Source organism: Perca fluviatilis, chromosome 15 (assembly GCF_010015445.1).
Source record: "Perca fluviatilis chromosome 15, GENO_Pfluv_1.0, whole genome shotgun sequence".
Taxonomy (NCBI): domain Eukaryota; kingdom Metazoa; phylum Chordata; class Actinopteri; order Perciformes; family Percidae; genus Perca; species Perca fluviatilis.
Window position 1 is genome coordinate 27,064,574 of NC_053126.1, and position 17,794 is coordinate 27,082,367.

General features: G+C 41.1%; 1 protein-coding gene across 12 annotated transcripts in view; it reads right to left on the reverse strand.

Moving 5' to 3' along the window:
• rbfox1 (RNA binding fox-1 homolog 1) overlaps positions 1-17,794 on the reverse strand; it is a 384,783-nt gene that overhangs the window by 132,030 nt on the left and 234,959 nt on the right. For 10 of the 12 annotated variants that reach the window (XM_039824784.1, XM_039824791.1, XM_039824796.1 and 7 more), the window contains exon 1: positions 15,749-15,876. The exons of the other annotated variants lie outside the window; for them this stretch is intronic. In XM_039824784.1, coding sequence (XP_039680718.1) covers positions 15,749-15,823 — 75 coding nt within the window. In that variant the 5' untranslated portion in view covers positions 15,824-15,876. Of the gene's footprint in view, positions 1-15,748; positions 15,877-17,794 lie in introns of those variants that run through there. 12 annotated transcript variants of the gene reach the window in all.

Below are 17,794 nucleotides of genomic sequence, written 5' to 3' on the forward strand. Positions count from 1 at the left end.
AACACGACTTTTGAACGTACACGTTCCACCAAAACAAGTTCCTTCCTGAGGCTTTCTTTCAGAGGCACCATGGCTCTGTCCGGAGCTTAGCACCGCCCAAGACGATTGTGATTGGTTTAAAGAAATGCCAATAAACCAGAACACGTTTTTCTCCCATCTCGGAATGCTGTATGGACTAGCCAGACCCTCCTCCACAGCGCTATGGAGGAAGGTCTGGCAAAGCGACACTATGCACCATGTAACTCTAATATATACTCCAATAATACAGATAATAATAAGACTTACAATGTGCTTACAACTTACAATATTGACAACAAGGGGGCTAAGGAGATTGATAAGTAAATTTATCTAACTGGCTGTTTCATACATCAGTGTTTCCCGTTTGTTTACAATAACGCTGAATATCCATTCCAGCGTTTCCCCTGTTCATTCTCAGCAATGCACTGCTGTGTGTCCATGAACAAGGCAAGGGGCTGTGGTTAGTTCACATCTCTGTAATAAAACCAGGACAGTTGTGTACTGTCTGAACTGGTAAGGCCAGCTGAACAGGTGAAGATCACGCTGTCCGTAATCTACCGGTTACAAATGGGCTAGGTAATGAAGGACATTGTAACGTGCTGCAGATCTGGTGTTTTCCGCTGAGCTAGACAGAAAATATTTGGTTAAAATAGATCGGTGATGATTTGCCATCATTGTTCACCGTAAAGTTAGCTGGAAGTGAATGTAGCCCCGGCGTGTTCCAAAAAAGTTCTTTAAATGCCTGTCAGTAACCGCTTGTATGGTAATTTAGGGGGATTCATTTGGCATGCAGTTAACACACCAGTCATTTTGTTTTAATGAAAACTCCTGGCAATCGCCAAGGGGGTAAGCCAGCCTCCACAAAGCGTACCTCCCACGGAGCCATTTTGATGCACTCAATCAATCAATCAGGTGCCGTTAGCATTCCATTGACTGCCATTGATTTCGATGTCATTTTGACAGCGAATAACTTTACATCTGAAGCGTTTAAAGACTATTTGTCCATTGTCTATTTCTAAAAACAATGTATAAAAGGCTCCATTACCTTGTACCTCACGTTATGGCTCCGTAACAGACGTTTTTGTAAAAATAGGCTAACGAGTGTGTCATAACTACGTGACTTTCTGTCGCATAGTAGAGGAATTACCGTACAGTACAGGAGAAGCTCGCAGGCAATTTTGACTTACATGAGCTGTTTAGGTTTAATTACTAACGTTAACTAGCATTTTAGTTAGCAATAATTAGCCTGTGCCCATGTTATCTCCTTACATATACCTACGCTCTCCGTCTCTGCAAGATTGGAAATGATTGAGATTTCTCTTGGCACAGCTACCAGAAGACTTCCAACTTTCAGACAGGTTGCTCACGTCACATTTACGTAGTCAAGCTCAGTTGGAGGCTGCGCAGTAACGCTCAGCGCTCACCGGAAAAGTGTTTCAAATATCCTTCACTGGTCTCCGTCGAAAACAACGGCGTCACTTTGTCCATTTCTTTTACTGTCTGCGACAATTGCTCCTGGTGTTCTCCACCACTGTTTTGAAGGAAATAACGAGAGTAACAGGTGAACTAGCTTTAAAAGTGAGGGTTTTTTTTGTAAGTCCTGTGTAGTAGAGACTTTAAAGTAGTAAACTTTAAAGGGTTAAATTTGAAAATGAAATTTGGTGTGGAGTTTTAAGTCCTTTTATTAGCAATGTTTAGAAACACTACAGAGAATACATATCATTATCAGACATGGATTTCGTTAAAACTAGTTACATATTTGACAGTTAGCTGCATTAAATGCTTGGAAATTGTTTTGCTGACTTTAGAGTGGAAGACGAAGTTGACGAAGATGCTTATCCCGCTTAACTATAGAGTCTGTCCAATCAGAATCAGTCGTAGATGGGATATCTGTCCTGCTAACCGATCCAACACTGAACTACACAGTAGGAATGTATATCTCCTCCATGAAAAATAGTGCCAGGACAATAGACTGTTTCATGAGGAAATACTTTCCATGAGTTATAAATGCACAGGGTTTTGGCGGGTGAAGCACTACATTTTGAAATATTAAACAATTGTGCAAAATATTATAAAAAGCTAAATTACTGGAAGTAACAGAAGGTGTAAGCAAATAGCTATTTGAGTTAAACATGTAAAACTGGTCCCTTAAGGCCCCTATCATTTCAGCTTTTGTGCTTAAGTGGTGCGCACACTAACAAACAAAATGCCAATGAAACAAATCAGCACAAACTAACTTTCCCACAGTGAAACTGTAGCCTTGTGGGTCCCTGGAGGTCTCGGGCCCCAAGGCAGTCAGTCCACTTGCAGTCAGTAATCCAGCTTTGATTGTAAACATCAAAGATCATTTTCTTTAACTTTTCGTGAAAAAGGCAGGGGGAGAAGCAATCAGGAACGGCCAGTATTGCTGCCAGCTCACTCTTGCATCGCAGCTGATATATATTCACTGCAAAAAATATTTCTCATCATTTTCATTGAAAGCAGTGGAGAGTCATGTACAGATATCCCCAGCATTCCCGGCAGAGTTAATGATGAATCACAACAAAACATCATGTCTGTGATACAGAAATAAAACCTGATGTTTATGTGTTGCCTTGTACCTCAGCGACATTAGCACCGGCCTTCTACTGGGACCCAGAACATGTAGGGACCTGGGGTTCAGGTCTCATCAGCTGCATAACAGACTTCCTCGCTATCAAATTCAGCGTCTTCCCTCTTGTGTTGAAAGTCTGTACACATCATCTTTACACAATGGCAATGTTGTCTTAAAACATATTATGCCATATACCATCTGTGCTACATGTGACATATATGGATGCTGTTGCTACCGTTTACCTGCTGCAGAGAGGACAGGAGCCATTGTTGTGTTATGTTGAAAAAATGCAAAACCTAATAAACCATTCTGATAAATAAAATTCTGGTGGACAAACTATGCAACGGCAACACTCATAACATGGTTGAAGGGTGTTTCGTCCGTTTTTATTTGATTTTTTAAATATTCATTTATCGGCCATTATAAATGCCTAATATCGGCCGATAATACGGATATATCGGTCGGGCTCTACACTGGACAACATTCTATCTTAGGCTGTTCTCATTAACAATATCGTACATATAGCTATGAAAAGTAAAGCACCGTAATTCGTAGATATTCCACAGATTAAGTAATGTATACACCACATTGGCTGCTGCTGTATAAGACCGTGAGGATCCGCAGAGGGTAGGGCTCAGGGTGGATGTTAGTAGGGGTGCACGATTCAGAAAATGTCACAATTCAATATCGATTTTTAGGCTCAAGATTCGATTCAAAATCGATTTTCGATTCAAAAAAACGATTCGATCCACAGTATGTAAATGTAGTTACTTTTCCCATGTGACTGCAGTATATAATTTAAAAAATATGAATCGATTTTTGGAATTCTATGAATCGATTTGGAATCGGTAGAGCTTGAATCGCGATATGAATGTGAATCGATTTTTTTGCACACCCCTGGATGTTAGGGTCCTAAAACACAGGACTTTCAAGACAGGGAGCGGAGTTCTTGTCCTGGAAGAAGTTCAGTGGAAAACACAAGACTTTCAACCAGGGCACGGGTGTTTGTGTTCCGGGGGGACCGGTGTTTTAAGGCAAACCACAAACTTGTGTCCAAACTTCACTAGTCCTTTTGGAGCCTAAACTTAACTGTCGTCCCCGCATGACAGTCACCGTTTGTCGGCTAAACTTAACTGTACCGTCCACTGAAATGACTGTCTGCGTGCTCTGTACCCGGCTCACAGTCACCTTATGTCGGCTAAATTTAACTGTAAAGGAAGCTTAACCTAACCGTCAAGTAACCGGTCGTCACGTGAGGGGTGATCGGTGTACTTTCGTAGGATAGCGTAGAAGTTGTTGTGCATATGTTTTCGAACGATATATGGACCCTTTATGAGAACGAGTTGTCTATCAGAGACCACAGATGGCAAGCCCAATCTTACATGTTGAACGCTAGATCAAATTTGTGTATGAAAATTGTTCAAACGACACCTATAACCTGTTTCAGTCTTTTCCCTTGTTGACATTTTAGATTTCCAAAACGTGAAACAGCCACATTAAATGCCTTCCAGCATCTCAAAGTTAATGTTAGACGTCAGAAGGAAGTGTTGGCTTTCACTGACAACAGCAAAAACAGCAAAGTAGGAACAACTGGAAATATTTAGTGAAGAAAAAGAATACTTTCTTCCTATCATCATTTTTACAATTCTGGTGAACATCATATGGAACAGCAACATCTACATACAGTGCAACTACTCTTTTGAAACCATCACTAATATTTCACAGTTCTTCTCGTGGAATGTTTTCTCTCTTCTTTTTTTTTGCTGAGAGCATATTATATACCCAACATTGATTTGCTCCAACAACATTCTCTCTCTCTCACACACACACACACACACACACACACACACACACACACACACACACACACACACACACACACACACACACACAGACAGACAGACAGACAGACAGACAGACAGACAGACAGACGTGCACACACACAGACAGACAGACAGACAGACAGACACACACACACACACACACACACACACCTGAGCAGGGGACCATGATGTGTACATGATTAAAGATTGACTGCATCGACTGTGTGTACATAATTAATCCACTCTGTCACACGTTTACATGATGGACTATTGAGCTCTTTGGAAAGAAGAAAAACATGAAATGCATGTGTTGAAACAAATTGAGAAGTCATCGAAGGGTAAAATAATTAATGTGAGGTGCTGTCTGATAATATACCCGCAGACACACACACACACACACACACACACACATACATACAGAGAATCCCTGAAGGCCTTCAGATGTATTCAAAATGTCTTACATGGCTTGACTATATATAGCTTCAAAGACCCAGATTCCCTATGTAGGCAGGGTACACACGCACACACACACACACACTCTCAATGCTCTGGCATAACATGCCAACACATTAGCACAATCTGGAATACTCGAACACTGCAATCTGAAAACAAAAGCTGTCACACACACACACACACACACACACACACACACACACACACACACACACACACACACACACACACACACACACACACACACACACACACACACAGCGTGTAGCGAGGGATGAAAGAGCTGGATAAAGGAATGAGACTAATGGAGGAAAGTTGCTTAATGACAAATTGTCAGATTGCAGAAGCCATTTTCTCTGCTCGTCATTTAGCTCTTTCATCCGGCAGCGCCGTTAAAATATTCCTCTGCTTCAGGCTTTTGCTCGGTCACACTTTCATTTCTTTTTACTCGCTGCCTCGCATTTTCTTTTCGCACCCTGCCTGGTTCCAGATGCAGCGGCAGAAGGCGCACAACGCCAATGTGCTCGAAAACTGGGTCATAAAAACACACGGCATGCCCACCAAGTCCATACATTCTGACTGCAAACACTGTATAATAGAGATAGAATTGCAAGACGGATGTGATGTTTACAGCAGCTTACAAAATGTGTTTCACTTTATTGTGTTTGTGTGAAGCTGGTATTATTGTATTATCCATTATTATCTTATAGTTATGGCGTTTGCATTTGTACACGTGAGGGAAATTAATTCAAGATGTAAACCATTCTCCTCTTTAAATGTCACAACTATACTGCTGCACACTGTATGGAGTTGAAATCAATACTTTTTAAGACTCAGTGAGAATAAGATCTAAAAAGTGCATGTTTTAGGATGTGAAATGTCCAAAAATCCCCTGTGCTTTGATTTGAATTTAACACATAAAATGTGATTTAAAGCTACAGTGCGTAGTTTCTGTCTCCCCCATGAGGAATTCTATATAATGTCAACAACACTGTCGGCGCGTCCACATGATACAAGCCTTCCGTGATCACGCACGCGCCCCCAACCCTCCTCCACCCTCCTCCACACAGTTGCTAGTAGCAAAGGAGGACACGGAGGATTAAAAACAACATGACGGACTCTTCAGAAGAGGTCATTATCTATCAAAAAATTTCGCACTGAAGCTTTAAAGCACGCACAATGTGAATGTTATATAATGTGTTCACATCTGAAATATATGAAAATCACGTGCCAATATGATGTCAAATTGTGAATTCATTACTTGAAATGCTGTTTCACATGTTGGTCTTTGCAGAAGTTTGCTGCCAGATGGCAAACCATTTGTGTTAAAGTGTTAGGGAAAAAAATAAAAATAAAATAAAATATATATATATTTATATTTCTTTGGATAAGTAACACTTTCATATAGAAAAGAACGGAAGAGATCGGAGAGCTTCTTGGATCTGCTATTAGTGATAAAAGGCGGTGCTCTTTGGTAGGGGGCATGAACAAATCCATTAGACATCAAGAAAAAAGCCAAGGCACTCATCTTTTATGAAAATATATATAAAATGCCTTTAATGCATCTGGCACATTCTAAATAGAATAATTAATAAAAAATAGATATTCTATTTAGTATGTGCCAGATGCATTAAAGGCATTTTATATGTATTTTTTCGTAAAAGACGGGTGCCTTGGCTTCTTCCTTGAGGTCTATTGGAAACTTTCATTTAGTACTTTCAATCAGGCTTAAAACTTAAACTCAAGCTGCATTAAAACTAAAATGTCATGTGGCTCGATATATAGACAGGATCAAAGGTGAAGCATTCTAAAAGTTGCAACAACTAATCTCCCAACATAACTGAGTCAACCAACGGCTCTAAGACAGCGTCAGCCCCACCCACCCTGAGCCATGGACCGAACAGCATCACACTTGTGTAAGAGCACCAAACCACTGCAGCACTGTTGCATAAGACAAGCAGCCCCAGTCAGAGGCGACCCGCACTGCCTCTTCCACTTATCTATGTATGCCTCTATGGATATATTCACAGGTCATATAAATACACGGGAATACATATTGTATAGATCGTACTGTAAACAGGATACAAATAATATTCATCTCCAAAACATTCCACTTGCCCAACACCCCCACAAAAGGGGAAATAAACAATAAGAAGCCTAATCCACGCTCAAACCATGCATGCTCAAGTCTACCCACAGTACCCTTTATGCAACAGAAAACCCTGTGTTAAAGCATGAGTCTACATATCTGCATATACAATACAAAACCAGCTATGTTATTATCACCTTTTTGAAACGTGAATTATTTCATCTATAATGACAAAATTTTATATATATATATATATATATATATATATATATATATATATATATATATATATATATTTGCACTGTTTTTCATTATATATATATATAATGAAAAACAGTGCAAGTTATTATGGTGTAATTAAATCAGATCACCAAAACAGCCTTCTGCAACATGGCCTCTCACCCAAACTGTCACTCTCATTCATGCTTTTGTCACATCCAGGCTTCATTACTGCAACAGAAAATTCCATATTAAAAAGCCCCTTTTGCATATTCAGTGTAAAGAGCCTTTACCCCTCTCACTGCCAACTCTTGCTCCCAAAACAACAGACTTTTTAAGATAGCAAATTAGTTGTATAAAACAATAGAGCAGATGAAAGTGGTTATGCTTGTTATAAACCTTACCCCTTATTTTTCACCGGGCACGCCAGCGTTTAGTTCCGGGGCCGCGACCCCCATGAGCAATCGCGGCAATTCACGCGTATCCTGCGTTCCTTTTGGAGCGTAGGTTGTGCACGTCATTTGGAAATTAGCGCCACGCGTCCGCAAGATGCAATTCAGCACATGAACGTGGGGGCAGCATATCATCTGACAGGCAGGACAGCAGTCTGACACACTCCAGCCAAGGAATATCTTCCGGTATCATCCACACTTAACACTTTTCACCCTAAATTTACAGTAATATCCTGGCAGCAGCTTTGCCTGTAAACTGCTGTTTATTTACAGTAAGCATACTGTTTTTACATTTTAAAGTGCTCATATTATGCTTTTTGGCTTTTCCCCTTTCCTTTATTGTTATATATCTTTTCTGTACACATTACAGGTTTACAAAGTGAAAAAGCCCAAAGTCCACCCCAAAGGGACTTACCATCTCCAACAGAGAACACTGTTCACAAACTGCTCCAAACAGCTCTGTTGTAGCCCAGCCTTTACTTGTTATAACACCTCTACATGTTATAATGCTCGCCTAGCTGCTAGCGTGGCACACCCTCATACTCTGCTTCTGACTGGCTAGTAGTCCTTACCTAGCTACTGCGCATGTGCGACTCCCAACAAAGATGGACCAGAAGTGAGATGTCTCACTCTGTAGCTAAAACAGAGAGCTCGACACACAGCAGCCGTGCAATGCATCCTGGGAGCGTCGCGGGGACTTTAGAGAAGAGGGGCGTGGAACTTTATGCAAATGAGGAGCGACCGGCTCGGCTACAGTACAATAATGAAATTCAATCTAATCAGATACATTGGGGCAGCCTCGGTGGGAGCGTGCGCCGCATGTAGGCTGAGTCCTTTGCAGCGGCCCAGGTTCGAGTCCGACCTGCGGCCCTTTGCCACGTGTCATGCCCAATCTCTCTCCCACCTTTCCCGTCTATCCACCGTCACTATCAAATGAAGGGAAAAGCCCCCCCCCCCCAAAAAAAATATCTTTAAAAGAATTAGATATTATTGTAGATGAACTTCAAAAAAATAATCATGGTACTTTGAAAATAACTACCTAGCTTTGTTCAAATTGACTGAAAACACCCTCAGACCCCAGAGGGTTAACTTCAAAATCCTCCTCCCCGCCTACAAGGCCCTCCATGATGTAGCTTCTCTCTCCAGTAGCTCTCTGATCTCCTCCACCTAAGGTCCAGGGACGCCAGGCTCTTCCACATCCTCAGGATCTAAAGCCAGAGCTGGGCCTTTGTTGTTTTTTTCCCGCTGCTGTCCCTCTCTACCATCCCACACCCCCCAATCCTCCCAGTTCACTAACAAATGATTTTTTTTATTTTTTTTATTTCCTGCACTCTATTCATTTTGTAAAGCATCTTCGACAACATTTCAATTTTATCATTAACAACAACATTTTATATTGTATTTTTCCCCATCAGCCAAAGCAAAAACCTCTCTCAAATCAACTCTGGGAGGGGATGGTAACCTGAGCCCAACATCTATGTATTAGATATTTCTCATGACTTCATATTCATAGAATTTGGCTTTTATTTGACTCATTTATTTGATAAATGATATATATTTTTTTTCCATTTACATCACATAAAGGAACCAACAAGTGTTTTGGTTTGCAGTACATCTAAGTACCCTTTCAGAACAAATAAAGTGATCAATTGATTGTGTAATTTCCAATTTCTATTGAATACATTGTGCCACCGTTCTGGCTGTCCTCCCCGCAGATGCAAACGCGCTAATTTTGTGCATGTGTTTTAATGTAATAGGCCAGAGTCCCTGCTAACAGTCTTGATACGTTATGGAACACACAGTGATGGATGTGTAACAGTGTAGCGCCATCTACTGGGACTCGTCCCAGCTGATGATTGATGTGTGGGTTGTGTAATGATCGAGGAACATGAGGACAGTGTACAGCTGCAGCCGCCTGCAGGCTGTAAACACTGCTCCTGCAAACGTGACGGTTCCATTCCACAGCGTCTTTATTCAGAGAAACGCGGCTTGGATATTCATTATTCCACACACTAAGACACGTACACACATGCTCAAAATGCTATATACTTGGAGATAGGAGAGACAGTAAAAAGCATAAAGAAAACAAGTAAAAAAAAAAATTGAATTTGTGATCATCATTCTCTTCTCTGACTAAGCAAAATCAGCATTATTTGTCTATTAAAATCCACACTATAGAGCAAGATCTATACCCTCTTATGACCGAGCCTTTATAACTCATCACTTGGTAACTAACGTAGGCTAGTCCTTTATGTAACAGCAGAGTGACCTTGTCCTCGGCGTGGCAGTAGTTCACAAAACGTACGACTAAAGTCACATGCTAGTCTCTCGGCAACAGTATTTAACTTATTTCCACTATAGTGTCAATTAAGATGCCCTGGCAATAACGCGTCCGTACATATGGCTGCTATGAACAAGCATGATCTGACAGGAAATTCATGCTCACATTAAAAAAGTGCAATGTTTTGTTCATTTACTGTATGAAAAGCAATACAGCATGGACTGTACGGAAGTTCATGGTTGCCAATATAAAAATCAAATCATTCAACCCTTTAATGCCATTTGTATCACATTTGATGAATGGCTTTTTGATACATCTACATCATCAACAAGCTCAATCATTTCCTGACAAACCTATTGTATACAATCCTGTACATGTTATCTGCCCTCTTGGGGATTATCAGTGCAACGCAGGAAGTAGAGGTCTCTTGTTAATCAAAGTCAAGATAGTCTCACTTTACCAGACCTTCCTCCACAGCGCTGCAAAGGAGGGTCTGAATAGTCCATACAGCGTTCCGGGATGGGAGAAAAACGTGCTCTGGTTTATTGGCATTTCTTTAAACCAATCAGAATTGTCATGGACGGCGCTAAGCACCGGCAGCAGGCCCGGCACCTCTGCAAAATAGCCTCTGGAAGGAACTTGTTTTGGTGGATCATGTGTACGTTCAAAAGTTGTTTTAGTCGTGCAACAGAAAACTCAGATTGGACAGATAGTCTAGAGGGGGGGATGACATGCAGCAAAGGACCGCAGGTCGGAGTCGAACCCGCGGCCGCTGTGTCAAGGAGTAAACCTCTAAATATGGACACCCGCTCTACCAGGTGTGCTACCCAGGTGCCCACCCATGGGCTACTTGACCCTAACCATTCGAGGTGCGCGCTTAACATCAGCCATCTTTGCACAAGCATAGAACCAATCAGGTTTCTGGTACGGATCAGGCAGCAACAGTCACAACTTACCAAGCTAGTCATTTAGCTCATTTTTGGAAAGTTTCGGTGAGATTCAAATTCGAAAAACTTTTTTTTTTAACTAATATTTTCAAAAACATGTTTGATTGAAGCAGCATATAATTTCTTAAAATTGTGTAGTTTATTTTGTCATAAGTATAATTAGGTTTTTTAATTGTTTTCACACACACTCTTTTATTACCTATTTAAAGCTATAGTGCGTGGTTTCTGTCTCCCCCATGAGGAACTCTAAGTTATGACAACAACACTGTCGGCGCGTCTACATGATACAAGCCTTCCGAGATCGCGCACACGCCCCCACCCCTCCTCCCCCCTCCTCCACACAGTCACTAGTAGCCAAGGAGGACACGGAGGATTACAAAAAACATGACAAACTCTTCAGAAGAGGTAATTATCTTTACTCGAATTTCTGCGCGGGAAAGTCGCCGGACGCCACAATCTTCTGAACATAGCCATACTGAGAAATCCAGAGAGAGTTGTGTTGAGCTGATAGTCTTAATTAGCATTGTAGCAACTCATTCGGCAATGGCTCGAATGTTAGACATTCATTAATATCAAAAAGTTACTAAAGATTAAAATGATGCAAGCTTAAGACATTTAGAATAGAAATAGGTGTATTTAGATATAATTGTATCTAGCTTCCCCTGCTGTGAAAATGTGGAAACATGGTCATCGTGTGGAAAGTGGAAAGTGGCGAAATAAAAAGTGAAAAGGAAAGAGTAAAGGTGGACAGTACAATTTGACACTTTTGTAAAGTAGAGACCAATATCGTAAGCACAACTGCTACGACAGAACTGATCCACAGCTACAGTATATATCCCATTTAGAAAGGCAGATACGATAAGGAGAGGGGAGTACAGAGTAAGCACAGTACAGTGCCTTGCGAAAGTATTCGGCCCCCTTGAACGTTTCGACCTTTTGCCACATTTCAGGCCTCAAACATAAAGATATAAAACTGTAATTTTTTGTGAAGAATCAACAACAAGTGGGTCCCAATCATGAAGTGGAACGAAATTTATTGGATATTTCAAACCTTTTAAACAAATAAAAAACTGAAATATTGGGGGCAAAATTATTCAGCCCCCTTAAGTTAATACTTTGTAGCGCCACCTTTTGCTGCGATTACAGCTGTAAGTCGCGTGGTGTATGTCTCTATCAGTTTTGCACATCGAGAGCCGACATTTTTGCCCATTCCTCCTTGCAAAACAGCTCGAGCTCAGTGAGGTTGGATGGAAAGCGTTTGTGAACAGCAGTTTTCAGTTCTTTCCACAGATTCTCGATTGGATTCAGGTCTGGACTTTGACTTGGCCATTCTAACACCTGGATATGTTTATTTGTGAACCATTCCATTGTAGATTTTGCTTTATGTTTTGGATCATTGTCTTGTTGGAAGACAAATCTCCGTCCCAGTCTCAGGTCTTTTGCAGACTCCATCAGGTTTTCTTCCAGAATGGTCCTGTATTTGGCTCCATCCATCTTCCCATCAATTTTAACCATCTTCCCTGTCCCTGCTGAAGAAAAGCAGGCCCAAACCATGATGCTGCCACCACCATGTTTGACAGTGGGGATGGTGTGTTCAGGGTGATGAGCTGTGTTGCTTTTCGCCAAACATAACGTTTTGCATTGTTGCCAAAAAGTTCGATTTTGGTTTCATCTGACCAGAGCACCTTCTTCCACATGTTTGGGGTGTCTCCCAGGTGGCTTTTGGCAAACTTTTAAACGACACTTTTATGGATATCTTTAAGAAATGGCTTTCTTCTTGCCACTCTTCCATAAAGGCCAGATTTGTGCAGTATACGACTGATTGTTGTCCTATGGACAGAGTCTCCCACCTCAGCTGTAGATCTCTGCAGTTCATCCAGAGTGATCATGGGCCTCTTGGCTGCATCTCTGATCAGTCTTCTCATTGTATGAGCTGAAAGTTTAGAGGGCCGGGTCGTCCGTAGATTTGTAGTGGTCTGATACTCCTTCCATTTCAATATTATCGCTTGCACAGTGCTCCTTGGGATGTTTAAAGCTTGGGAAATCTTTTTGTATCCAAATCCGGCTTTAAACTTCTCCACAACAGTATCTCGGACCTGCCTGGTGTGTTCCTTGTTCTTCATGATGCTCTCTGCGCTTTACACGGACCTCTGAGACTATCACAGAGCAGGTGCATTTATACGGAGACTTGATTACACACAGCTGGATTCTATTTATCATCATTAGTCATTTAGGTCAACATTGGATCATTCAAAGATCCTCACTGAACTTCTGGAGAGAGTTTGCTGCACTGAAAGTAAAGGGGCTGAATAATTTTGCCGCCACCTACTTTTCAGTTTTTATTTGTTAAAAAGTTTGAAATAGCCAATGAATTTCGTTCCACTTCATAATTGGGACCCACTTGTTGTTGATTCTTCACAAAAAATTACAGTTTTATATCTTTATGTTTGAGGCCTGAAATGTGGCAAAAGGTCGAAACGTTCAAGGGGGCCGAATACTTTCGCAAGGCACTGTATATAGTGAAATTTATATTAATTTTTTTTTAAGTTGCAATGCCCTCACTGTTTATACAGTCAATGTTTGTAAATGTTTGCATGTGCATTAATGTAGTATTTGTAAGGAATAAAACAAATTCAACCAACAGTGCAGTATCCTCGTACTTCTGAGGATAAAATAACAATAAACAATTCACAAGTTCAATAGTAATAGTAATGTGTGTAATATAATTATGATATACATGTAAATATCTAATATATAAATGAGTTTAGTAAAATATATGTAAAACACCATAAACAAACAACTAAACACAAAAGATGTATATTTTGTTGTTTCTAAAATAAATCCTAATTAAGATAAATACATTTCTATAAAAGCAGGATGCATCACATTTGATACACACACACAAAAATATGCATATTAAAATAGCATATATTTACAGGGTTGGCGTCACAATGTTTTTCCATTTGTGTGACATGTATGAAGAAAAAAAAAAAAAAAGTCAAATTCAATTAACTTATTTTATTTTCATGTGTGAATAATAACTGCCAAAACCTTCGATAATGATGTTCTGTGTACTCAACACAACGCTGCCAAACTGACTTCTTTATTTATTTTTAAATTCTTTTTTAATCACAAATTGGCAGTCAGTGTGCAATGTTCACTTGGAAGTGAATTGAAAGCACCTTCTGCATTTTGGTTTATTTCTGATGGAATTAAAAACATAATGGCAGGATGCTGTGATCAGAGGTTCAGGGATAATGAAATGGACATTTTTGAAAATGATCACATAAAAGGCCTTTTTTTTAATCGATTTATTTCATTTACAACAAAAGGTAGCTGAAAATCAGCACGCCATTTAAATTCAAAGGCGAGTTCAGTTTAACCCTCTGAGGTCTCAGGGCATTTTGACATATCGTCTTGAATTCTCCTTTTAAAGGGTACTTGCATATAACCTGATCCCCATGTGTTTCCTATCAAAATGTTCAGAACAAACTCAGCTTTCTGTATACGATGACACCCAAAATTGTTCCAGAGCAATGCGTGAAGAGATCATTTGGACGTAAAGCGGAAATATTTCTCAAACCTTTTGTGAAAACATCCCTACGCTCAATTGTTTCGGTGCTTGAAATGAATTTACACAAGTCTCGGGTTCACAAAAGTAGCGTGCTATATGAGTAAAATAGTCAATAAAGGTCTAAAATGAAAGTCTGCAATATCGCTTTTTGAGGAGAAGTGTTGTCAAACATGGCTTGGACTCGCCACCGGCGCGTCTATTGTCCTCAGAAGGTTAAAGGTGACCCAAACTCCAACCACTGCACGCTGACCTACTGACGCTCCCAAACTGATTGGACTTCATTTTTTTCCATTATACACACTGCCGTAAAAACAGGCCCAAATCACGATCAGGTTGAGAAAAAAAACGCACAAAAACGGCAATTAAAAATGTCTACATCTCAAACCTATACATGATAATACCTCTATTGTAAGTACACGGTCAATAACAATAACAATATGAAATTACTAATTAGTCCTGCAGAAAACTTCACAAAAGTCTCAAAGACAAGATGCTTTGTGTTGTAGCACTAAGAGCATGTCTAATTCACAAATAAATAAATAATGTGGGTGCAATACAGAAAATCAAAAGGTGACCTCGACTTCACCCCCCCCCAAAAAAAAAAACTCATCTCGTTGTTATTTAACAAAAAAAAAAAAAATCTTTTTTGTGATTAGAGTCACACTATTACTGACACAACTGAGAACACACACACAATGAATTGGGAGTTCTGAGCCCAGTGACAAAATGAGGAATACAAAAAAACTAAAAAAAAAAATTCTATAGATCACACACACATGGTACCAAATGTTATGCTTCTTTTTTTTTCTTCTTTTTTTTTTTTATAAAATATAAACAAGCTAAAATATAGAGCAGGAGGGTCCTGATCCATGGTCTCTCCAACTAACAGATGACTACATCACTGAGCCTTTCCTGGAAGTAGACATCCACCTGCCTCTGTCTTCAAAGAGCTGGAGGAGAGCCCCAGTGTCAGCTGTACACAGTTCAGCGTGATGGCAGGACCGGGGAGGACCCCGATGCCTCCCCATGCCTCTCAAACTGGCACAAACTGACACTACCAATGTGCACATGCTAGATATCCAAACACGCTTTGCGCTTCTCTCATTTTGCCCCTGTGAGTTATGTTAGCACAGCAGCACACAGTCATTCTGTCATCCTGTTCCACTCCACTTCCCATGTCCAGCAGCAGCAGCAGCAGCAGCAGCAGCAGCAGACAAAGGCATGTACACATGATGAAGATTCATGTAGACATACAGTAAATACACACACACACAAACACTTACACACACACACACTCACCTGCTGTAAATACATGAAGGTGAGGGCTGCGCAGGACAGCGGAGGACGAGGCCCACGTTGGGTAACGCCACGCATGTTCCTCCAGGATGCTGCATGTTCCCTCCTCTAGCTGACAACACAACCCCACCCCCCCCGACAATACACAACCCTGTTCTGAGCGGCGAGGTGGAGAGAGAGAGAGAGAGAGAGAGAGAGAGAGAGAAAGAGAGAAGAGAGCGGCCGAAAGAGCAGAGAGGGAGAAAGAAAAGAAGAAAAAGAAAGAGAAAGAAGGATTGGTAGAGAGTGAGCGGAGAGATAGAGCTTCAAAGGAAGCAGCAGCCGGTCCCGTACGATGGAGACCCGAGTGTTCTCTGCTCGCAAGAAGGCGGGACGAGCGCAGGCAGAGAGAGAGAGAGAGAGAGAGAGAGAGAGAGAGAGAGCTCTGCTGCAGTGTGTGTGACTCAGAGTGTGTGTGAGAGAGAATAAGTGTGAGTCTGACTCAGTATTATGCATGCGTGTGTGTGCGTGTGTGTGTGTGTGTGTGCGTGCGTGCATGTGGAGGCAAGCCAGCAGTCAGTGTGACTGCGATCACTGGAGCGTGAGGGAGGCAGAAAATTGTCTGTGTTTCTAGTGTGTGTGTGTGTGTGTGTGTGTGTGTGAGAGAGAGAAAGTCCAGCTGTGTGTGTGTGCATGTTTTTTTTCTGCACAAAATGCTGATATCTCTCTCTCTCTCTCTCTCTCTCTCTCTCTTCTTGATGAATTGAAGTTCTCTGACATGTGTTACTGGAGGCGATCGAGGATGCTGACGGAAGCCACAATAGAAGCCCCCCCCTCTCTCTCTCTCTCTCTCTCTCTCTCTGAAGTGCCATCATTTGCTGGCAAAACTTTTGGAGTCACGCAAAACACCCAACTGAAAAAACAAAAAAAAACACTTCAGTGTGTCTCCACATGATATATAAACTAGGGCCGTCAATCGATTCAAATATTTAATTGTGGTTAATCGCATAATTGCGAATAATAGCAAATGAATTGCACTTTTTTTTTCATCCGTTCCAAATGTACTTTAAAAGGGATATTTTTCACGTTTTAAGTGTTCTTACCAACATGGAGGCGGACAAATATGCTCGCTTTATGCAAATGTTTATTATTGCAACAATCCAAAACAATGACAATTCTGTCCAGAATATTCTCCAGAATAACCTCAAAGATACTGCGTGCTCAGTCAGAAAATCTGCTGAAAGCATATAATGGTAAACTCAAGCCCATCAAGCAACAACAGACGGGCACATTGACCTGAATGGAACATTACTTGCTGATACTAACACAATGGAGTGTCCCGTTTTACACTTGGAAAGGTTAACTAAACATCCCACGATGGAGCTCGTGCATTACAGCAACAGACACATTGTAAACTGGTCAGCTAAATGTAACAATTTCATGTAACAATATATATTGTGTCTAACCTCACATGTGGGGAAAATAAAGGCTCATAAAAACATCCCCGTCTACTAAGTGGGATCAAAACAGGCAGATTAGAAATAAATAAAGTGGGAGATGAACTGTGATGGCTCAGTGGAGGCTATGCGACCCAAAGCATGTGCTCCAGTGGGAGTTGTCTGGCCGCTGCAATCATGTCGCGTGCACTATCAGCGGTCAGCGTGCTGACTTTATGTTCAGTGCCCCCACTGTCTGGCTACTTGCAGAAAGTGCTCGGCCCACGCGTGGGCGCAAAGCCTCCTTCCTTCATATCTTCAAGTCAAAGCATGCGACCCAGGTTCCCACTGCGGGTCCAAGTAATGTGCTGGGACCCCGAGGTAACTGTGATCACTGAGAGATCTCTCTCCAGTCAGCGGAAGAATCACAGAACGCGCGTGCATTAATCGCGCGTCAAAACAATTCACACCGTTGAAAGGAATTTGCGTTCACTCGTAATCATCGTGTTCATTTATTTTATTTTAGCCATTTTTAGGCCTTTATTTTGATAGGACAGCATAGACATGAAAGGAGAGAGAGAGAGAGAGAGAGAGAGAGAGAGAGAGGGGTGTTACATGCAGCAAAGGGCCGCAG